Consider the following 24,019-nt stretch of genomic DNA (forward strand, 5'->3'; position numbering starts at 1 on the left):
GGAGCAGCTGAGGGAAGGGAGACTGTTTAGTCTGGGGAAAAATAGGCTTGAAGAGGACCTTACTGCTCTCTGCAATTACCTGAAAGGAAGTGCTAGTGAGGTGGGTGTCAGTCTTCTGTGCCAAGTAACAGGATGAGAAGAAATCAGAGAATCATTAGGGTTGGAAAGGACCTCTGGAGATCATCCAGTCCTACCCTCCTACCAAGGCAGGGTCACTTTTAGTAGGTGACACAGGAGCACATCCAGGTGGATTTGAAATGTCATCAGAGAAGTAGACTCCACAACCTCTGTGGGCAGCCTGTTCCAGGGCTCTGCCACGCTCAGTGTGAAGAAATTCTTCCTCCACGTTGAGGTGGAACTTCTTGTGTTTTAGTTTTTGGCCATTGTTCCACATCCTGTCATGGAGCCCTGCCAGAGAGTCTGGTACCATTCTTTGGGCACCCATCTTTGTGGGTGTTAATGAGATGCTCTTCAATCTTCTCTCTCCAGACTAAACAGCTTCACAGTCCCTCCTGACATGAGAGGTGATCCCGATCCCTCATCGTCTTTGTGTCCCTCCTCTGTACCCTCTCCAGTAGCTTCCTGTCTTTCTTGTCCTAAGGAGCCCAGAATTGAACACAGCACTCCAGATGTGGCCTCACCAGGGCTGAGTAGAGGGGCAGGATCACCTCCCCCATCTGCCAGATGCACCCCGGGATCCCATTGGCCCAGGCCATCAAATGTCCTCAGGTTGTGCCATGGAAGGCTTTGATTGGATATTAAGAAAAAGTTCTTCACAGAAGGGATTATCAAGCATTGAAAGACGCTGCCCAGAGAAGGAGCTGCTCCAGTTGTCATATTTAAAAGTTGTGCAGATGTGGCAGTTGGGCGCATGGTTTAGTGGTGGACTTGGCAGTGCTGGGTTAGAGGTTGGATTTGATGATCTTAAGGGTCTTTTCCAGCCTAAGTAGTCCTTTGGTTCTGTACTGTATGGTATGCAGAACTTGATTCCAGTGGAGCTCAGTGGATGCCTTTGGAGCATCCTAATTTCAGGCAGTAGATAACGTGTATGCAAGTATTTCTGCTTCTTTTCCATTAATCTCTGGACTGAATTGCTAATTATAAGGTCTTGGGCTGTTTTATTTTGTTTTGCGCGTAGAAATACTATGAACATGCAGCTTAAAACATGGGGGTTATTCACCCTTACTTACTTCCTCTTGCTTCAAAAATAAACAAGCATTTGTGCCCAGCCTTTAATGCTGATTTAAATGCAGATACGCTGCTGGTTTTGTTACAATCTTTCTGCCTCAATGGTAGCAGAGAGAGGAATTTTATTACATCAGCCAAACATGTGCTGGTAGGATAATTTTGTTGTTTTTCTTCTCCGTGTTGTTAGAAACAAGGGTGGCTCTATGGAGACAAATTTTACAGGTAATGGGCTTCTACTTACTGCTCCTTCATATGCAAATTTCCTAAAGGCAGAAGAAATGTTTTCTTTTTAGTGTATAAATGACTGGTTTACATGGCTGCAGGAAGTTTTTGCTTTAGATTTCTGTTGAGAAGAAAACCCACTACCACCAACACCACAAATGGGGACGGTGCTCCTGTTAAAAAAATTCGGTGGCTTTTTTAGCTAAATGTGAGAACCGTGCTTAGGGTCAGTATTGTCATTACTGAACATGTCCTGCTAGGTGCTGCTTCGCTTCCTGCATGGCCTTACTGTGAGGATATACAGGCTCTCTCCTGTTCCAGTTTTGCTGGTTTCCTTCCCCATCTTCCCCACCGCACCCTCCCACTCCCCATTGCTTCCAAAGGTGAATTGGCCAAAGCACTCTTCCCCATTCTTGATGGTGGCTCACTGTTTCACTATTGGTTCGAATGCAGTAACTTTCCTAGGAAGGCTTTTTTACTTTGCTTGTTTACTGTGAATGCAAGTGCGACTCTCCGGAGCAGTGCTATTATTCCTGTGCATTTGTTGATGTCTGCATTCCAAAGAAGCACACGCTTGTCTCCTCAGATCCCAGATTATTTTGCATTTTTGTTTGTCTTTCTGTGTGTGTCCCCTACCCTCTCATCTTCTCACCCCTTTTTTGTTTTCTAGGGGCTTCTTAACAGAATTTTCTCCCCTGAATTCATGGTTTAGAATTTCATGGAATTTCACTGTCATGCAGTTAGGGACTTCAACCTAAAATTTCAGTTCTGCTATATGTCCCGTGGGCTCTAACTAGTATCCTGTTTGTCCAATTAGTGCAAATCAGTTTATTTAGGCCTTTTGAAAACAAAACAACTCAAAGAAGAAAACCAGCATTCAAAGATGCTCCAGTTATTTTTCCATGGAACATATCAAGAATTCAATTAGAAGTTGCTCTCCAAGATATTGAGGAAGCAAATAGTCTGTTCTGTTTTAGTTTGAGTTTTTTAACCAGTTGTTAACCATCTTTGTGGTAGTCTGTGTATTTTTTCTGATGCTGCATAGGTTAGTTGGTTCATAAGCTTCCAATAAAATGTTCCATTTGATTCCTCCATTTCAGGTAATTTTGCTGAGCTGCAAATGTTTCTGAGATGTTACAACTCTGCCAGCATATGTTCAAAATGAAAATGATGTTTCAGTATTTACTTTTCCTCGATGTGTTTTTCAGCTCCAGATGTTTATAGCAGTATTGAGGTTTGCAGGATAATATGAGTTTGCTTATCTACTGTCTTGTCAACCAGCAGGTGGAAATGGGGGTCATTCCCACCTCAAATGTCCAGTTACAAAGTTCCAGATTAACATTAATCTGACAAATTATAGGTTCCAAAACTAATCTGCTGGGTTTATACTATATACATACTGGTTACACTGAAGAACAGAATTTCTGTTCCCTCAGTCCAAAACCTGTTAACTTACTAGGCATCATTTTTCTATAAATAAGTGTTTCAAAAATACATGTTGGTGAGCAATGTCTCTATTTTTGTCATGTTTTGTGTCTGCTTCAGCCAAGTTGGACTTTGCTTCTGCCTGTCAGGATTTTTGTGTTACACATATTTTTGTCTCCTCGGTTAGCATATTCTTCTGGTAAAAAATGTCCTTTGCATTCCTTGAGTAGAGGAGGAATTGTATGTCCAGAGCTAGTTCAGACTTTGTGGCACTCGGGGCTGGATTGCCAGCTTTGAGACCACGCTGGAACAGGTTAGAGGAGTGGAAAAAATGTCTCAGTGGTATGATTGCACAAGCAGGGGCAAATGGTTTCTTGGAGCCTGGATGTCTATGAATGAGCCACCTGAAGGTGCTAAAGCAGGTGTCTCCTTTCTAACATAATAGCTGCATAGAGCCCTGTACTTTGATCTTCACTGTAACTGATGATTAGGGGTAATGAAACATGGCAAGATTGATTTATTTTCTGGAATGACCATTTCTCATCTCCTAAAGCAGAAAGGTTTCTTTTACACATGAAATTTGTTTGGTCCTCAGCCCTGTAATGGCAATGTATTTCTGCCATGAACAAATTATTGAAAACCTTTTTCTGATGTAAATATTGTCTTTTTTCTCCAACCTAAGCAGATACCATGGAGCAATTTTGACATATGGAATTTTCCACCTTCTTTGATGGCTAGCACCCTAAACTGGTTTTTTGGAGATCAGATCTGTGTTTATATGCAGATGAGGTGGTTTAAGACTTTGCATTGAAATTCAGACATGAAGGTGTGTAGAACCCAGCAGTCAAATATGGATTTCAGGTAGCCTTAGGGTTTGTTGGATGGTATTTCTTGGTCTTGTGAAGAGATGAAGGACCATCTGTTACAGATACCTCAAAGATGAGGTTTTCTGCTCTTCCTAGCTGGATGCAATATTCATTATGTGCCATTTGGCTTCTGAAAAGTGAAAATTACTCATTCAGTTCCCGTGATGTTTTTCAAAAGCTGCTTTTAAACAAGTGGTGGATTTAGCTATTCAAATGTTTACAACAGCAGATTTACCTTTTGGTTCTCAGGATTGTGTGTGATAGTTTGAGACAAAATAAGAATTCATCTTTCATTTTAATTGAAAAAGATGTAAAGTGTGGAAAGGCAGACACCTTAAATTAACATGTCTCCAGTTTAAATAGCCTGTATTTGAGCTTTCTGGCAGTTTGCTTTTTCAGCATTTTCAATTCTTTAGTTTGGTTATCAGTTTATTATTGAGCTGAGAAAATGGAAGTCCTTAAGTCTTGTTAAAGGCTTCCTTAAAGAAAAGCAGTACTGGGAATTGGGTTCATGGTGATGACAGATCATAATGAGTGCTAAATAAAGATGTAGGAAGTGGAATTGTCATCATCCAGCCAAAAATCACATTCTAGATGCAGTGTGGACAGATTTGTTCCTTGTAGGAAAAGGTGGCACACATTTGCTTCCTTGTCCACTGTCTCATCTTTACTCTCTGTAAAAGTAACTTGTAGTTCCCTTCTGTTTCATCAAGGTGTGAGTTTTGTACACCATCTCCAGATGTCTGTGGGCAATGATTGCAGTCACATCCTTTGCCTTCACATGTGAATGGGTAGTCCTTCATGCCAGATAACTCTTGTTCTCTGCTATTGCTCTGAACAACGATGTTGAAGCAGGCTCTTTGTCCCAAGGGCATTTTGGATTGTGGGACTGCACTCCTGGTATCCAAGTTGTCTCTGCTTTTCTTGCATGGAGATAGCAACGAAGAAAAGTGATGCTGCTTCAGCTGAGTTTTGGAGAAGTACTACACACTATTTTCAGCTGGAGTAGGTAGGATTTAATACTTTGGATTACAGGCTTTATTTTTTTTTTTTTGGAGATGGCAGAAGTGTTTGTAGCCTGGAAATAATTTGTTATAGTAGTGCAAGTAATTTTGGGAAATGTGGTTATTAAAGCACTAGAAAACACAGTGACAATTATCTTCTAAATACAAGGTTTACACGGTAAGTCAGGAAAAAATAGGCTATTTGCAGAAGTCAAAAGCAGTACTTTATTTTCTTATTTGAAAAAAATGAAGTGCAAAAAGTTGATATAACTAAAGGTCATTTTCATTTAATTTATTAGTAAGTAAGAATATGTGCATTATTAGTCTTAAGCAAGACAGCTCTCCTCCATCCCAGCAGGATAGGTCAAAAGTATCACTGTTATTTGATTGTTGTCCTTTTACGCTGAATATAAAACATTAACCTTCAAGAGGATACAAACCACAGGAAATCTACTCTATCAGCACTTGCTATTATGTGTCATTATCATGAATAATTTGTGGGAAATCGAAGAAGACTGATAGTCCATGTTTTATAGCTATATCTTTCTCAATAAACAGTTACTAAAGTTCTTCATATTTGTTGAAGCATTAGGAATTTTTGGTTTTGCAGAGATTTCAAGGCATTAAGGTCAGATTGAGTATAAGAATAGCATTTCTAATATTGCAAATAATAGAGAAATTTTATCTTTAGCTGTCATCTGACTGGAGTTCAGAGAACAGGAAAAACATGTCCTGAATAAGGATAGCAAGGCTTTTTGGTTTGTTTGTTTCTTAGAGGTATTAAAGCAAAAAATTGCTGCATTGAGTTCTCAGGTTTGGATACTAGCCTGTGAACTGAGACACCTCTGTAAGCAGCTCTTCAACCTTCATCTAAAAAAGCCAGGATTGTTTTTAGGTGGTAACATAAGGTTGCTCAAAAAATTTTGAATTTTTTCAGTGCAAAGGAGGGAAAAAGCTGAACCATACACACAAAAGTTATGACTTTGAAATAATAGTGTGACCTTGCAAATCCTTGCCTGCACGCCTTCCTTAACTTCCTTAATGATACTTAGCAGTACTTAACAGGTGGAATGGGAGTTGGTGGTGTTTTCATGTTGGGGAGGTTTCTTAATGAAATAGTTCCCGTTTCAGCCAGATGACTGGATACTTAACAAGAGGAAACGATAGTATGGGAATAGGCACTCTTATTACTGGAGCAGAATATGAGATTTACTTCAGGCTCTCTCTTACCAGGCAACATTCCCCAAAGGCATGCGTGCCAGTTCAGTCTGTCGGGGAAAGCTCATGGCATCCTTTTCAGCAACACAGCTTGCTTGTGCATGGTTTTCTTTGTGTGTGAGTAGTTGTTTTGTGTTTGGTGGCAGGACTGGCGGGGGGGAAGGGAATGGGAGGAAGTAGTTGTGTTCCTCGCTTCCCCTCCTACTGATGTTTTTGTCTACAAAGAGAATTTTTTATTCCTGCTCAGTTCTAAGCAAAAATGGATGTGTATCTAGCCAGTAACAGCTCTTTATTGTTTCCTTTGAAGGCCAGACAATGTCCTTTTGAATAGTGCATATTGATGATCGTCTTCAGAATGTTAGTACTCACTGCATGGGTAGGGAACCTGAAATTCAGGAAAGAAGTAACAGACCTAGTGGGGAGGGATCTAGCAGGTGTGGAATTTACTGATCCTAATGGACTTCAGAGATTGATTATAGGAAGAAGACTTAAATTTCATTTTCCTGAGATAGTTGGGGTGGAGATGTGTACTAGTGTCCCATTATAATCTGCAAAGAGAGAAGCTGATTCCTGTTTCACTGCTAAGTTGCTGATGTAATAATATAATGCCTGGAGAAACAGGCGCTTGTGACTGTAATTACTAAGCAGTTAATTACCTAGCTGCTTATTTAAATAACATCCTTTTGGAGCTAGATGCAGAGCTCAGATTTATAATAGCTGTTGTGAAAATGAGTGTGTCTCATGCAGCTTCTGTCTGTCTACTTTTTTTCCTTCACAAATGTTTTGATAGCTGTAGTAGTATTACCCGTACATTATCATACCCTAACTCGTGTTAATGATTATGTGTGTGTGTTGTGTTTTTCTTGTAGTGTCTGTCTTTGAGCTTTTTAAGTTGTTGGTATTTTCTGTGATGTAATTTATGATCATTTTTTCAACAGCTTCTACTAACAATAGAAAACACTTTAAAGTATTTTGAAGGGTAGAAATTAGCTCTTACACTAACTCCTGTGAAACTTCTGGAGAATCTCATGGGTTCATCTTGTGAGATTCCAATATAAATTTAACAGAAAAGTTAAGAACCTTGGTGAATGGCTTTATATCAGAGCTGCTCAAATGGGTCAGCCTTGCTTATGCTCATGGGGAAATGTGCAGCCATCTGACAGCCTGTGGAAAAAAACAAAGGGCAGTTTTTAAAGTGAGGATGCTTATGCTATGCTTTCACGGCTTGCTTCAGTTTTCCTCACATGGAGATTCTTCTGCTTCTACCACTAAGAGAAAGCTGTAATGTGTATTACAAGAGCAGTAGTTTTATTGTGCATGTTTGTAATCTACTCATCATGTGTCTTATTTTAGTCTTGATCCATACAGAATATGATGCTCTGCAACTGCCATAAATTCACATTTTTAGCTCTAGTAGCTAAAATGAGTACAATAGGCTGAAATGCTTCAAACCTCCTGATAAACTACATGCCTGTCGTGGTGGGGCTACGTCATAGAACTTCCACTCACTTGGTTTGCTTTTTCAGGATACTTCTTCCTCAGTTTAAAAAAGCCAAACACCCAACAGCTGGAATGTCCAACTTACAGGTTCCCTATGAAGAGTGTGCCTGCTTGGACCTGCTGGGGGAAGAAACTCATTAGGGCTATGTAGTAAAGAATGTGGGGCAGCAGTGGGATGTATGTGCCTGAAGAGGGAATGCGAGGCAGGGAAGAGGCTCCTGTGCTGAGAACCAGTTTCTGTCCTTGTCACTTCCACAACACTCCTCTTGAGGTTTTTGGAGCTGCCCTCTAATTGCATCTGAGTGTACTGGGTGTTTAGCTCCTGAAATCACAAGCTGAGAGGAGAAGGCCATCAGCTGGTCTCTAAGGGACACAATGCAAGCAAGCAGAAAGATTCAAGCATTGCAAGATCGAAGGATTAGCTGCTCTCCAAAGCACCTTCAAATAGATACCATATTATTAGACACGATCAGTTTTAGTATAAGGGAGGATGTGTGTTCATTGTGTGGATATTGAGGCTGTTGCAGTGCCTGTGCTGTGGGGCATATCTGTGAAAGGAAGTTGTGATGCATTCTGATCCCTGAGGAAATGCACTGCTGGGTATGCAGAGCAGCCTTTCAGTCCAGGTTGTAGGAACCAAGGTGTGTAGCATCATGCTCAGAGGGATGAAGTAACAAAATACCAACCAGCTGCTCATGAAGCATCTGCTGAGAGAGGCAGGAGGCTCTCTGGGGACTGTAGGAAGTGCATGTGCAATTTAAGACTCTACTGCAATATATGTGCAGAGCCAGGCCAAATTCAAGCTCTACAGTCGTTTACAAGACCGGTGTTCCCTAACTTTTGAGTTTGCTTGTCTTAATTATTGTGCAGGGTGCTTGATTGTCATGTGCTGTAAACAAGCAGTTGTGAGCAGGTGAAGTGGCTGTTTTACTGAAAATACTGAAATCTTTTCATTTTTGACATTAAGGGGTCTGCCAGGTCTTAAATGCTGAATTCAAGTCACATGGGATGGTTGCAACTGACTGAGGATTGTGCAGATGCTTTCACTTAGAATAGGAACATGCTTTTTTCTAGATACTTTTTGTTTATAGTAAAAGGTTTAGGTGTACTACTTTCTCTTCTGCAGGCCTAATTCTAAACAAAGAAAAGATCAGTCAAAATACTTGTACAGGACAAAATAGCAATACAACACTGTTCTTTCTCTGTTCACTTTCACGTCTAAGATTTGGGCCTAATGCTGGAGGTCCCAGAGCTGACAGCTCTCTTCCCGTAGATAATCTGTGCTGTGATAATCAGAGAAAATATCACTGGATTTGGACAGGCAGAAATAAATCACAGAAATTCTTTCAGCTTTAATGTACAATATATTTCAGGTTACATTGCCTGGAGCCCACATTAGCATTTTTTCTAATAAGAGAGAAACACAGTAGGAGACAACTCTGGAATAATTCCAGAAGTAGTATCTACTTTGGAATTTGGTTACTTCTGAAAAAAAAAAAAAAGATAATTAATTGGAATTACATCATCTTCCCTCCCCTCGAGGAAGTGAGGACTACTGTAATTGTTCTCTTTGTTTGTCATCCCTTGGAGTTAACTGCCACGGTGGAGTTAAATAGACCAAAGCTTCGAAATGCCATTCCAGTAAGCTCCTTTACACTGGGAAAATAGTGTGTAACATTTCTTTGGACTTCTCTGACTATACAAAACTTGTCAGATCTATAATTACAAATGTGTGGCTGAACCAGTGTAAATTTCTGTTTTAGGTGAGTGCTTAGGCTGAATAAAGCAATAGAATTTAAAAGAAAAATTGGCCACATGAGGAAAAGTCCACAGCAGTCATGGATTTGATGACAATATGAATTTTGGGTGGGGATGTAAGTTCTCAGCATTTTGTGAATCATAAAAAGAAATTTAAAATACTGTCTTTAAAAGATTTTATTAAAAAGAAGATGCAGACTTTTTTCCTGCTGCTTAGGCAGTGAAGGCTTGGGTCTTTGAGCGCAGAAATGTGGTATTCTGCTATTTTACATGTTACAGCAAGAGAAGGATCCTCAAACTGAGGAGTTTTGGAAAAGCTATGGGTTTCTGGGGGAAACTGTGTTTTGTTTTTAGCTGCATGATTAATAGTTTGAAGTGTTACTGGTGTTATTTCTTAGGGATGACATACTAAAAGACAACACTCATTTCTATCTAATTTTTCCCCAGTTGTGAAAAGCCAGTGCACATTTCCAGCATGGACTTACAGTTGCTGGCTTGTAACTTAGATTAGCTTTTTCGATGACTTCTCATTTCATGAATTACAAAAATAATGGTACTAAAATGTTCATTAACTTTAGTTCCTAATGTTTTACTATGTTTTAGTAAAATACTCTCTGAATACATTTTATGAACATGTTCCAGAAAGGTATCTTTTTTCTTGTGTTAGAGAGAGAAGATTTTTCTTTTATTAATGTTTCTTACTGGTAGTTAATTGCCTTAACTTTTATGAGCATAGCTCCAGTTTGTTATTGATGTTATTTTCCTAGCTTCAGCATCCAGCTACAGTCTTTCATCACAACTTAATCTTTGGGTTGGAGTTCTTCAGTAATGTCTACTTTCCCTTTGTTACTCTAATTACAGCACCTTTGGAATCACCACTTCTCCTTTTATTAATTGACCCTTCATGGTGACCTCTCTTTTTGACAATTTAAATAATTAAGTTCTGTAAGTTTCTTGCTGCAAGGCATTTTCTACTCTTGAATAATTTTTACAGCTGTTACTGACCTTTGGTTTTTCAGCTACATTTAAGCAGTGAGATGTAGGCATTGCAATTCTGTGGAGTATTTCATTGTTGGTGGTCTTTATGGAGCAGAAACGGTTTTCTGTGTATTCCCCTTACTCCTTCCCTAACATGACTGTGGTTGTGAGATTAGTCCTTTTTGCTGCAGTGGTTACATCTGTTTAGGGATTGGTTACACCTGTTTAGGGATTTATCTGTTCTGGCCCTCACACCTCTCATACAAGGTCCTGCCTGATAGACTTCAGTCGCACAGCTGGAAGACTTGGTCCATGTTGTTTTGAAGACTGAGGTGTTATTCTGCAGAGCCAGTAGCTGAGGGGCGAGATGAGCAATAGCTCCACTGGGTAGCTTTGTCTCTTTGCCACAGGGAAGTCAGGAAAAAATCTATGCTTGTCTCTGTGTGATAAAGCTGATGTCTGAGAGAGTTGGTAGGTCTTGTGTGATTAGGTTTTAAAGTACTGTTTTTATTCTAGAATTAATTTGAGAATATTTTGCATTATGTAGATAACACTGTTGTAAATGCTGTGGGATGTGCACCAAAGGATCGTAAAACTCATCCAATAAAAAGTACCAAAGCATTTTGCAGTGTTCAAAGCCTGGCCAGCCATGCTTTCTGCTGGAGAATATCGGATGTTTTGCTCTTTCAAGTTGTTGGCTTTAAATTCTTCTAATCAATGCCTGGTGTATAAAATTAGCTAATGCTCTTAACTCCAGTGTGGTACTTACTGTGAGGGAGGGTGCTACGTATTTGAAGGCTTTGGTGGAATAATGCCTCAGTCTCCTGTATTCAGCAAGTTCCTTTTCCTTCCTGATCAGGATACGAGGGAGCTTCCAGAAGTCAGCCAAGATGAATATGGTGAAGAGGATCATGGGCCGGCCCCGGCAGGAAGAGTGCAGCCCCCAGGACAACGCGCTGGGCCTGATGCATCTGCGGCGCCTCTTCACGGAGCTCTGTCATCCTCCACGGCACATGACACAGAAAGAGCAGGAAGAAAAACTTTACATGATGTTACCTGTGTTCAACAGGGTAAGCCAGGCAATTTGCAAGAAGTGTTTTCTTTATTTGAATTGTTTGCTCATATTTTGCGTTCCCAAGACCTTTTGTTTCTAGCACAACAGGTTTTCTGCCATTGGCATCCTTTCAATTTTCTCCTTATCCTCACACAGTTTTGTGTTAGGGGATGAACTTATCTTTGGAGATTTCCTTTTCTTATCACTTTTTCTCAAGTGCAATCCACAGATGCATGTAGACTGACAGCTTTTCTGCAGTGCTCACTGCTATTACAGTCATCTGATTTCCAACCTAAACTTCGCAAGCAAGTTTATACTCACTTTTTTGTGTGACAGCACTGTCCTTGAGCCTAAATAGCTCCTCTTCCTTCTTTGCATTTATTGTACTGATGCATATTTAGAGATAGCAATCATAATATGTCCTGTCAACTTGGTTTTTCTAGGCTACATGAACTGAACAATTTTTATTACTCATGTGTTCTTATCACCCTTATAGGCCATTTTCTATGTATTGAGTCTGAATCTCCCTTCATGGACAAGGGAGATTTTGAACAAGCAATCTGTAGGGAATGTATAATAGCCACTTTTACTGTGGCATTCATATTTCACTACTCCCTTTTACTTAGGTACTGAGATTTTCTTTTGAAGCAGAACTATGGCAACTGTCACTGGAATTAATAGGAACTAAATCCTCCTGATGTCTTATATCAGTCAGTTGCCCCACCAGGTTATTGTGAATAATAATTTTGATGGTAGTTTTAGGGTCATGAAAGACCAGTCAGTACACATCTAGCTTTCTGGTTTTTTCCCCACTGTGTGCTCTTACTCTTTGCTTCTTGAGTGATAGATTTGTGCTTGTATATGCTAGCTCAGAGAACTGGAATAATCCAAAAACTAAAAGGATGTTTGTTGAAAGTATGGCTTATGAAGGTGTTAGACATGGAGCTGCTTGCATGCTTGTGCTGGTTTTGCTGGGATAGAGTTAATTTTCTGTATAGTAGCTCATGTGGGCTGTGTTTTGGATTTGTGCTGGAATTAATGCTGGCAGTATGGGGATATTTTAGTTGTTGCTGGGCAGTGCTTTCTCAGAGGCAAGGCCTTTCTGCTTCTCACCCCACTCCACCAGTGAAGAGGCTGGGAGTGCAAATGGAACTGGGAGGAGACTCAGTGACCCCAGCTGACCCAGTGGATATCCCCCACATACGATGTCAGGCTCAGCATAAAACAGGGGCAAGAAGGAGAGGGATGTGGAGGGGATGTTCAAGTGATTTGTCTTTCCAAGTCACTGTTACTTATGATGGGGCTGTGCTGTCCTGGAGTCTCGGGGTCGGCTGCTTGTTCTCTGCCCCCGAGGTGAGTTGGGTGGTCTAGGGAGCGACCCCAGGCTCTGAAGAATGAGACTGGACTCTTTGCTGTTCGGTCTTCAGGTTGTTTATTAAGTCTTATCTACAAAATTTTCTTCCTGGCAGACAGAGGTCTGACCAGCAAGGCAGCTACGACACTCTCCGACTACTCCCAAGGCTGCTCCGTCTCTTATACTACAAATTACGTATATCATATTTACTTTTACTTCTCAATACTTATCACCTATGTTGGACAGTGCACTCCTTCTCCAAACTAATCTCTGAGTGCTAACACTACAGCAGAAGATGGAGAACAAGAAGAAGAAGGAAGAAGGATGAGACACGCTTTGTCTTCTCTATCTTGTCCCCATTACCTTTATACAGAAATTTTTAAAACTTATATTTCCACCCTGTGTACACTTTATAAAAACACTCTTTAAACTTGTGACACTTTCCAGCCCTCATACCAAACTGGCAATTCACTTGCAGGATCGAAATCTAGCCACTAAGTGTTCTGGGCATCATGCCAAGATCTCCGAACCCCCTGACGGGGTTTCGGCTCTCGACGTGGTCTCGGGGGACTCCTCACATCCGGAGTGATGTGCAGAGTTCCCACACTGGAGAAGGCTGGGCAAACTTGCCCATGGAAAGCAGTGAATGAATTCCTTGTTTTGCTTTGCTTGCTCGCATGGCTTTTGCTTTCCCTGTTAAACTGTATTTGTCTCAACTCATGAGTTTTCTGCCTTTTACCTTGCTGTTTCTCTGCCCTATTCCACCTGAGAGCAATGGGCCAGTGTGCTGCTTAGCTGCCAGTTGAGGTTAGACTAGAACAATGCTGTGTAGAAAAATTAATCCTAGTCAAGACACAGTGTTACTAGGATTTTCAGTCTACTAGGTAGTGTGCTTTAGTGGATGGATCACTTGAATGCCATTCTGTTGCCCTAGGTCTTATTTCTACTGGTAACCTGTTGTGTGAGTTTGGGAGAAGTAAGCTCATTTCATATGCCTCCTCTTTAATTTATCTTCTTAGATTATATGCCTTTTAGTTATGGACTTTCTTGATTTATTTTTACAAATTAGCACAGTAGAGTCTTAATCTTGCCTTGAGCCTGTGAAGGTTATTTTGATGCAGGTATGCTTAGAAATCTCCCTCTGGTGGTTACATGAGGCTTATTCTTCTGGAAAATAAGATGCCTCCACTTCAGCTTCTTCAGCACTTAATTCTGATGTGCAGGTGGAGAAGAATTTTTTCTTAGCCTTTGTGGTAACTACTGGCAGAAGCATTATATCTATAGAAATTGCAGAGGTGATTTTACTGGGTTTAAGTAAAATTAGTATATCAATGCATGTATAGCAGTCTAAGGAAAGATTTTGATTAGACTTCTGAGGTGAAAAAAAATCCAAGTTTTAATTTCTCTATTGTTTCTGCATTTTCTTTTTTGTTTTCTTTCTTAATACACATCTCCCCCTCCCTTTACACCACTTGCTGGCATTGTCCTAATTCTCAGCTCCTCCTCTGCACTCTACTGAAACCCAGTTGAAGTTACTTCATGTCTTTGCACCATATGTTCTATCCATCCTTCATTCAGCTCATGTGCTGAAGCATTCTGAAAACCAAATCAGTAGCCCTAAGTGTTCTTTTTTTCTTTGTGAAAATCAGCTCTTGTCAAAGTAATCTTATGTACCATTTATATTCTTGAACTGATTGTTGGTTTCTGTGATTTCTATTTGTATGAAGGCGTCTTGGCTACTCTTTTCTTCAGTTTTCCCCTTTTTTGTAGTAGCTTTTCCTTCCCCAGGTTCCCCATGTCTCTGTTCTTTTGCAGAATCTATCTAATTTTGTTTATGGGCTCTTTTCTCTGAGTCCTAGAGACTCTTTTGTACCCTTTACTGAAGTGAACTTGGTGCTGAAGGCACATTCTTACATGTTTGTCAGATGTTTTGTTTTTCAGTCCTACTTCTGGCTGTTTTCTTCCTTTTTCCTCATTTTTCCTCCCTTCGGTTTCCTTGTTTAGTTTTAACATTGCTGTCCTCAAGCTTTACCTTCTTTGAGCTTGTGAGCTTTTTGGAGCTGTCCTTTGTGCCACAAATACAGGCTCTTGCCAGATGTTGTCACTTTAGTTTTCAGTCTCTAAAATCTGGATCATAGCTTGGCATATTGAGGAAAGCAGGTGTTGTTTCTGCTCTTTCCCTTCCTTTCTTGCAGACCTTGATAACTATTACCAGTCATTGATGAACTGGGATAGTGTAACCCAAACAAAACTGGTTTTTCCTGATCAGTCAGATCTCATCCTGTGTCTGTTACAGGGGGATTTTTTCCCTTGCATTTTATGTAAAAGCATTCTTCTTTTCCTGTATTCAAGAGGCTGAGCAGTTGTGATGTCATCTATTTCTACTTTTGCAGTTCACAGATTTTGCAGAATCTTTAGATTCTTGGATAATGCCACCTTCTTCTTTTGATGTTCACATACAGAGTCTGCTGTGGCTTCCTCAGCTTATCTAGTTTTATGTCTTCTGGAGTGTCAACTCTTGATGGTACAGGTTGTTTTGGAACAATCCTGCTAGCTTAGTAATGCTGCAGGTAACAGCAAGACAGATTGTGATTGGAATAAAAAATAGTACAAGAAAAATATCTCATTTTCTAAAGAGTCTTGGAAGAGATTTTCAGTGGCAGATATGGTAAATCTTGGTTCACTCTAAAATTCTGACACAGCTTTTCTCTGAGAAGGGACACTTTTGCTGTCAGGAAACACTAAAACATTATTAGAAGTTCCTTTCTAAAATTTTTCGTGTTTCTCAAACTTAATCTTAGCTGCAGAAGTTTAAGTGATCAATTAATAGCTTTGTTCAAATTCAGACTCTGAATCCATCCATCAGTTACTTTCCATGGTTATCTTTATTCTGTCAAAGATTTTGAAGTGTGATAGAGTACTTTTCCTGTTACTGCCTTAAGCAAAGATTATGATGGTGTATTATAAAAGCATTTTCTGTTACAAGATTGGGATGTTTTTGTTAGGAGGAGAAACTCAAACAAATTGTGAAGCTCACATCAAAACTTCTGTGCCATGACTTTATGTGTAGTCCAGAATGTCTCCTATACCAGAGTGGTGAGCTGCTGGAAGTGGGAGCTGCATGTGTTTGACTGCAGTCTGTGTGTGTGTGCGCGCACAAAATGCAGTAAGGAGTCCTGGGAGAAGCATTATTTTTGCTGAGTGCAGAGATCTAGAGTGAAGACGGTAACTCTGCTTCCCAGAGGCATCCAAGTGGCCAGCAGCTGGCAGCCAGTTAAATAACCAGGGTATCCAGAAGCTCTTGAGACTTTCTTGCTTAGCCATGGGGTTGAGTTTTTTCCTTTCATCAAAGGTATCTCTAGTTTTGTGGGAATTGCAGCTTCATTTCCTTTTTATTTTTTTTATTTTGAGGATTATTAATCAGTAAATTCAGCAGAGCTAAAGCATTCTTAAGTTTGGTTTATAGATAGAGCATGTCTCAAATCTGGGTGGATAAAACCATCTCTTGCTAGTTCTGGTAACAAGTGGGTTTACAGACCACTTCTTTTTCTTCATTATTCAGGGAGGCTTATGAAATGATGAATCACATAGTAATGAAAAGCTAAATTGGTGCATAATTAAGAAAAAATTGGCTCCATGGAAGAGTACTCAAAAGGCTCCTTTCAGAGTTCAGTGAGTTTGTGGAAGCACTGCTCTACCAACGTGGTGGTAATGCTTGTGCAGTATGTGAGAAAAGTGGATAGAATGATGAAGAGGCTGGTTTTGAATAAGTGGTACATTGTTACATTACCTTGAAAGAGCCTTGCTTTTCCATATTAAAAAGATGATTTACTGCTAAAATGTGTAACATCCTGTTCTTGGTTTTTACTACCACTTTTAGTCTAAGGGTATATAAATATCGAATGGAGATGCTTATTCTACATAGTGCAAACTTGGTTATGGGGCAACTAATTAAAATCCACTTGACCTCAGTTAACCTTTTACCATAACTTTGAGTTCTCTGCATTTCCTGGTAACTACTGACAAATCTGAGCAAGCTCAGGACAGGTAACAGGGCCAATAGTTTTTCCTCTTCACTTGGTCTGGGTGAAAGAGCTTTAAACAATTAGTGATGACAAGATGCTAATGTGCATTCTGGTCTAGATAATCTTGCTTATGTTATGTGAGCATGCAAACCTCAAGGCCCTCTTCCCTTCTTACAGCTTTGTGGAAGTTAGGGGCTCTTGGATGAATTGGGAGCTGATGCAGACAACTGCAAAAAGGAGGTCTTGCGAAATATTTAGGGAAACTTGGATTGTCTGTACTAGGCATGTTGTGTAGTCTGTAATTCAAATGAGGGGCGTTTTTCTTGGTGTCCAGAAAACAGTTGTCTGCCTGTAATGTCTGGTCTCCCATTTGCTTGCTTTAATGATAATGGTGGTTGATCTTTCCAGTGTGAGAAATACTTACGCCTTTGGTGAAAATGACTTTTATTTTGAGGAAACTGAGTGTTCCGTTTCAATGTTGTATTTCTGGCTCCATTTCATCATGACTTTGCAATGCAAGTAGACAGGAGAAATATTTTTGGCTGTTTTGTGATGTGCTGGAGCAGCTGATACTAAGGGAGGTAAGAAGTCAAACTTTGACAAAGGTTATTCTTTCCTTCTGCCTTTTAAGTCTTCTTCAGTGACTGAGGGATTCCAAGGTTAGCTGCACCACAATTACCATGCATCCTTGCTGGCTGTAATAATGGATTTCACTGGATGTCCCTGGAGTTGAGAATGACCTCAGCCAAGTATGTCGGCAGTTTAGCTGTAATAGGATAACTGGGTCACTCGGAGAAAGGAGACAGGGGTGAAGCAGCTGTTGAGTCCAAATCAACTGTACTGTTGTAGAACACATCCTCCTTCTGGGAGGCCAGTGTAACCTGTTGATCTTAGGTTTTGCTAGAAAAATACTGTCATCTTTTATGCTCAACAGGGACACTACTGAAGGTTACATAAATATCTATAAGGGAAAAAATTTAAACAAGCAGAAGCTGTTCCGGTGTTGAGCAGGCTATTCTGTTTCTTCAGCACTAACACAAGTGATGATACCATAATTGGGATTGCATGCTTTGTTTGATAATGAATATCGTGGGTTTATTGTGACCATTGTAGTGCAAGTTTGATGTTGGAAATGTGCATAAAGAGTCCATTTTTTGTGCAGTCTTGAATGAAGAGTAAATTACTGCAGTAACTAGCTAATCCATTTTGAGATTGTGTTCCACAGCTTAGTGTAATACCACAGAGTTAACACATTTTTCCCTGTTATATGTGATCTAATACATTATTTAATAACAAAATCAATGCTTAATCATGAAGAAAAAGTTACTAGAATTAAGTGACAATATATAAAAAAAACCTGCTGTTGTGTTCAGGGGGATCTCAAAAGAGGAGAGTAAGTTGGGATGTCAGCAACATGGGAGACTTCCTGGTATTGTCAGTTTATTGATGAAGGACATAAGGCAGTTCTAATTCTTAGTCCTTTTAAAAGACTTTACACATGTTATTATATTTAGTAGATAGTAAAGGAGTTTATCTTAAAAACAGAAGTCCTGTTGGAGAATTTGATCTGGTACCTGTTCTTTACCCCATTAAGTGCAATCTCAGTCTTTTGGTGTTCTGCAGGGTTTTCATCTTGCAAGAAAACTGACAACTCTCTTTTCCCCTCCATTCATCAGATTTTACTTCCCTGAATGAGGTCTGAATTCCAGCCTTGAACATATCTTAGAGCATGCACTGATGATAGTGCAGGGATGAATGCTGCAGCATGTAAAGAAAAATTTGTAATCTCCATGGGAATACTTCTTCACAAAAGAACATGGTAGTAATCTTTGTAAATGGAGTTATTTTAATGCATTTTTCTCTTGATTTAGGTGTTTGGAAATGCTCCTCCAAGTACAATGACAGAGAAATTTTCTGACCTCCTGCAGTTTACTACTCAAGTGTCACGATTGATGGTGACTGAAATTCGACGGAGAGCATCAAATAAGTCCACAGGTATTGCATGGGGCACAAGGGTGGCCTTTTCCACATCTGTGCATCGTGATTTTCAGATCAGTCAGAATACTAAGAGCTGCCACTTACAGCAAATGTGCAGGCTCAGAAATTGAGTTTTAGTAATGAAAATGTGTTGTCTTGTGTTCCTTTGTACTGAGGGAGAGAGGAGGAAGAGGTTAGAGGTTTCCTCCCTGGATTACAGAGAAAGCTGAGTTCCACAGAATTTCAACAGATGAGAGAGAGAGGTGTGAACTGAGTTGCTTGACCTACTAGGAGAAGGAGGCCAAGAACATACATGCGAACAGCTGCTGTATCTTGCCTGAAGTGCCTGTTGGTGGTGTGTTGTGTCACTTGGATATGTTAACATTCCAAAACTATGCATCTTAAATTAGCTGCTGGCCAGGAAGCTAATAAGATGTGAAAGTACAGAAAATCCCACATTCAGACCAACAATGCCAGCCCTCGAAAAATGTCGGTGGACTCCTCTGATTATTAAATGTCAGGGTGAGATTTGGTTCTGTTGACCCCTGAATGTGTCAGAACCTGATGTTGTATTGGCAGTTGCATAACTGAGGACAGTGCACCAAGAGGGCAGTTTGATTAGCTTTCCTCTTAGACTTCCTATTCTAAAGAGGAGTGCTTCCAAGAAGTATCAAGTCTTTGCCTACTAGATAATTTTAAGATCTGTGCTGTGTTCTCAGTTTGGATTTGGTGGTAAATGAGGACTGGAAAAGGCTCTGAAAATTATTGCACAGGAAGTCAGGAGTCACAAACTGTGCCAGTTACAATATATTTCCATTTTAAGTGGAGTGACTAACAGTGAAGCAGTGAAACATTCCAGATGGCTAAACAGATATCATAGACCAAACCTGCTCTCTATGGGTAAACAGGCGCAAAATGTCTTTTCTTTGAGTATTAGGGGGAAATAAGTGTCCAACAGCCGTGCTGGCAGAACGGAGATGTTTGCTTGACCTTTTTTCCCAGGGAACATCTGTTATGCCTGCTAGTCAGTTGGATTCTGTGGGGAGTAACCATTTTTGTGTTACTTCAGCCATATCTCTGCTTATTGCTCCGAGTTAATCGGTTCTTAAAACCTTACAAGTCAGAGTTAGATTTTTGTTGACAGTGGTGGTTTGGGGTATTTTTCATGTTTTCCACCCCACTTGGAAACTTGACCACAATGACTAAAAGGACAGTTTGGTGCTCTTCTAAGCTTTAATGTAATGAATACCAATGTTTCTATTAAAACAGAAAGCAGTCGTTTTTCCTCTTATCAGGATTCCTGTTACTCTGGTCAGTAAACCTTTTTTAGAGCTCAGGAAAGCCTGATGGGTCCATGTTGAGCAGTTAGATTGTGGCTCTCTTGGTGGGACCAGTGAGTTGCTGGTTTCTCTCCAGAAATAACCAATTAACATGCTGTTAAAACTCAGTTTGTAGACTTCTGTGTTAAAATTATTAGAGGTAGATACACACTTCCTGTGATGCTGATTTAAAAAGAAAATAAAATTATTGGCTTTTTAGAATATGTTTTTATGTTAAAGACCTCATACTGTGTCTGGATTGTGAGGGTTTTTGCATAATTTTTTAAGAACTTCCATTCTTTTTGTGTCTCAAACACAAACATATAACATGTCTTAATAGTTGCTGACAGATAATTATATTTCCTAACATGTTTTTAAAAGTAAAAAACTTCAGTAGCAACAACATGCAGGAAATGTCTCTGGTAATATACAAGTGCAAATTCCTGATGGTGTGAAGTGCTCCATGTAAATCAACAAAATAGCTGAGCCTGTGTTAGAGACAAGCTTTCCATACAAGTCAACTTGTGATAGTTCATGACAGGGAAGAAATTTTGCAAGAACTTGATTTCTATAAGTGTGTTGGCAGTATTTTACAGGGGGGAATGTGGTATGGTTAAATCTTGCCTGTCAGTATGTTGTGGTTGTTTGGGGTTTTGGGTTTTTTTGTGGCTTGTTTTGGTTTTTTTTGTGGTTTTTTTTTGTTTCTTTGGTTGTTTTTTTTTTCTTTGCTTTTTCTTTTTTTTTTCCTACTCCATCTGATAATGGAACACAGGGCAATTATTTTCATCAGGCCTTTGAATATTTATGCTAATAGCTATGTGAGTAATGCCTGCCATGGTGGAGGCATATCTCAGTTATTCTTGGCAGACTGTAGTAGTTTTCTCAGAATAGTGTTTTGTGATTCAGTAGTAACTGTGCCAGCACCCTGTCTTAAGTGGTCTCTGAACGTTGCCATTGTAGCTGTGTGTTCAGCTACATTTCAACTGCTTTATTTCTCTGGTAGGGATAGTAAGAAAAATTAAGCAGTTACATCTGAGTTAAATCATCTTGCAGGTTTCAGTCTTTGCTGTACAACAGGGATGATTTTCTGGTAACAGCAGTAACTGTTTATGAGGATTAGTGAATAGTTTCCCTTGCTGTGGACGGTCTAGTCTGTTTAGAAGATGGTGGGGTCATGGGTGAGATAGCTCTATATGCTTGAGATTTTTAGCTGCCACATTTATCACAAATAAGTCCAATTTTGTGTTTGAATTGATCAAAAAGTTGTGGTAGTACTATCTAAAATATATGTTCAAACATCTATTTCTAATTTAATCTCAGTTCTGAGATGAGCTTTTCTTTTGGGAGCAAGTGCATCTGGCTTAGAGCTGAAAAACACTTCTGAAAGAAGGGACAGGCTCAGCTGAAACTTGGTAGAACCAGTGTGGTTAATAATGGCTACTTTGGCTGGAGAGGAAGCACGCTTTCATTTAACGTGTTTTACTCTGGATGAAGTTGGTGGTTGTGTGATTTTGCAGATATTCCAACAGCATGTCTTTAAAGTTGCTGGAGAAGGAATTGGAGAATATTCTGAGTTGAAAGGGAGCCACAAGGATCATGGAGTCCAATTCTTAGGTCAGTGGCCCCTATGTGAACCGTACCCACAACTTGTACCCATAACCTGGTGTTATTAGCACCAGGCTCTAACCAACACCTCTCTTTCACTCTAAACAGCTTCTCATACTTCATCAGTTGAGGGTGTGCAGACCTGTGATTTGGTGGTTATTGGTTATTATTTGTGGTAGTGATTATTCCATTTTTACTAAAATGGGTTTCTAACTCAGTCCTCTCCATTGTCTGCATCTCAAGCACACCAAATGACATCCAGTCAGAGCCTATTATTTAATGCATTAACATTTATCCCAGGGAGATTCAGAATGATTCCCTAAGTGATGGGCAGTCCTGCTACCTGGAAAGCCATACTGTAGACAGAATATGAATAAGTGGTTACAAGGACAAGCGAAACTGAAGAAGGGTAGAAAACTGAACAGTGAGAAGGCAAAGTGGTACATCACAGGTCTGGAACCTTTTAGTCTCCTTTCAAAGACAGTTTCAAAAGTTTGTTTGGTTTTTTGGTGATTTTATTTGGATAGCTAGTGTACATCTCTGCTTTGTGCACCTTCTAAGTTCAGTTAAGCTGTGTCACTATTAATTTCAGTCAGTTTTTAATTTCATATTTACAACATTTTTTGTTGATGTTTGTTATGGTATTTTATTAGCATACTATTGAATGCTAAATTTATTTTTACTGTACTGCTAGGCTGTTCAGCTAATCCTTCCTACCTCCAGCACTTTCAGTTGTTGTTGATACTGTCTGAATGTTGAGTGATTTTGTCTTTTTTACAAGGGTTATTTTTGGGGGGGAAGGAGGGGCGAGATGGTTTGTTTTCGGTTTGAATTTTTTTTTGCCCCCCTTCTTTTTAGTTTTTAGGGAGTTTTTTTCTCGGTTTGTTTGGTTTTGGGTTGGTTTTTTTGGGAGTTTTTTTTTTTAGTTTGTGTTTTTTGTGGGGGGAGGGGTTCTACCCCCAGTTTCTTTCTTTTCCTCTTAATTTCACAGATTTGCTCAAACTGTTTCACCACTGAAAATCCTTTTAACCTTCTCAGGCATTTTTCTAGCAGATCAGCTGAAAGACTATCTCTTGATCAAACCATTTTGGGAGATCAAGTTGATAAACATTCATCATCATTGCAAAAAACCACATCAGTGGTTGATATTTGGCCTCTGAGAATGCCTACCTTTATTCTTCTTAAAGATTCATTTATCTGCAAACTCTAATGGGTTTTTTGGGGTTTGGTTTGGTTTTTTTAGTTAATCTCTGTCACATCAGCAGAACTAATTTTATGTTTATCCTCAATCCACATAAGTTAGTATAATTTGTTTAAGTGCATCTTGCATTTGGGTGAATTACAGATGATAATTGAAGGGATCTTCTGCTACTAAGGTGCCTTTCAGGCTCTTTAATGAAGTCTGAAGTTTTCCTGATAGGGAGGATCTTTATCAATAAAAGAAGTGCACTTAGGGGCTGCTTTCAGACTTTTTTAGCTATGTTAACTTTTCTTCTGCTGAGAATAGACTGTTGGAAATTATTTTGCATGCTGGGATTGCACATCTTTTCATTGCATATATGTCTTCTTCCTGTTCTGTGGGGGACTTTGCTTTACAAGGTGATTCTGGTTTGTGTTTATTGAAATTGGGAAAAAGAAGTGTCCTGTCAGCTACTATTCATTAAAAGCCAGTTCTGATCAACAACTCCTATATCTTATTAGTTTTGGTCAATCTTTGTTTGCTTTTGGTGCTTTCTACCACACCTTATGCAAGGCAAGTGTAGTAAAATATAGCACCTTTCCAAGAGATCCTAGAAAGTGTTCTTTTATCATCTGCGTTAGGCTAAAAGCTGGCACAGTTGGGTTGTTTTATCTTTGGATGAGCAGCCCTCCATTCCTGCACGCTGCAAAGGCATCAGCCACTTCATATCTGCCACGTGTGATGACAGCCCAACTCTGCTCCTGATGATGGAAGGCAGACTTTGTGCCATCATGTTTTTATTTGGGTTGATACTTCTCTCTTACTATCTGGGTAGTTGGAATGATTTGTATTCTGTAACTTTAGATACCTGACTGTGTCTTCAGGCATTTCCCAAAAGAAGCAGCAGAGACTTCTAGGAGGCTCCATTAGAGAAGGGATCCCTGACTTCAGCTTCACCTTCACCACCTCCTGACACACCCATCCATACCTTTGACTGCCCCTCCCCTCTCACCCTTGGCAGATGAACAGGTTTTTTTTTTCACTAATATTCCCCTCCAGAATAAGCTTTACAGAAGTCTGATTATGCTATTATATGCTGTTTATGGTTCTCAATTGTCTAACTAAAAGCTTCTTGTACTAAATTTGCCCTTATTGCTATTGCTATAGGCAACAACATTGCTTGCAGTGCTTGTAGCATGATTTTTGCTACCCATCTGAATGGCTCTAATTCCACTGCTTGCTACCTTTTGGTTTTCTGACGTCCAGGATGCAGTGCACTTCTTACACATGAAAAAAAATTTTGTTGTTTGATTCTACCAAGCCTCTATCCCATGTATACTTAATCC

The 24,019-nt window shown here is 39.7% G+C and overlaps 1 protein-coding gene across 6 annotated transcripts in view; it reads left to right on the top strand.

Annotated features, from left to right (window-relative positions):
* Positions 1 to 24,019, top strand: part of WDFY3 (WD repeat and FYVE domain containing 3) — a 120,765-nt gene that overhangs the window by 7,032 nt on the left and 89,714 nt on the right. For all 6 annotated transcript variants that reach the window (XM_031066449.1, XM_031066452.1, XM_031066450.1 and 3 more), the window contains exons 2-3: positions 11,019 to 11,229; positions 18,464 to 18,587. In XM_031066449.1, coding sequence (XP_030922309.1) covers positions 11,050 to 11,229; positions 18,464 to 18,587 — 304 coding nt within the window. In that variant the 5' untranslated portion in view covers positions 11,019 to 11,049. The remainder of the gene's footprint in view (positions 1 to 11,018; positions 11,230 to 18,463; positions 18,588 to 24,019) is intronic.

Source organism: Geospiza fortis, unplaced genomic scaffold (assembly GCF_000277835.1).
Source record: "Geospiza fortis unplaced genomic scaffold, GeoFor_1.0 scaffold11, whole genome shotgun sequence".
NCBI classification, from domain to species: domain Eukaryota; kingdom Metazoa; phylum Chordata; class Aves; order Passeriformes; family Thraupidae; genus Geospiza; species Geospiza fortis.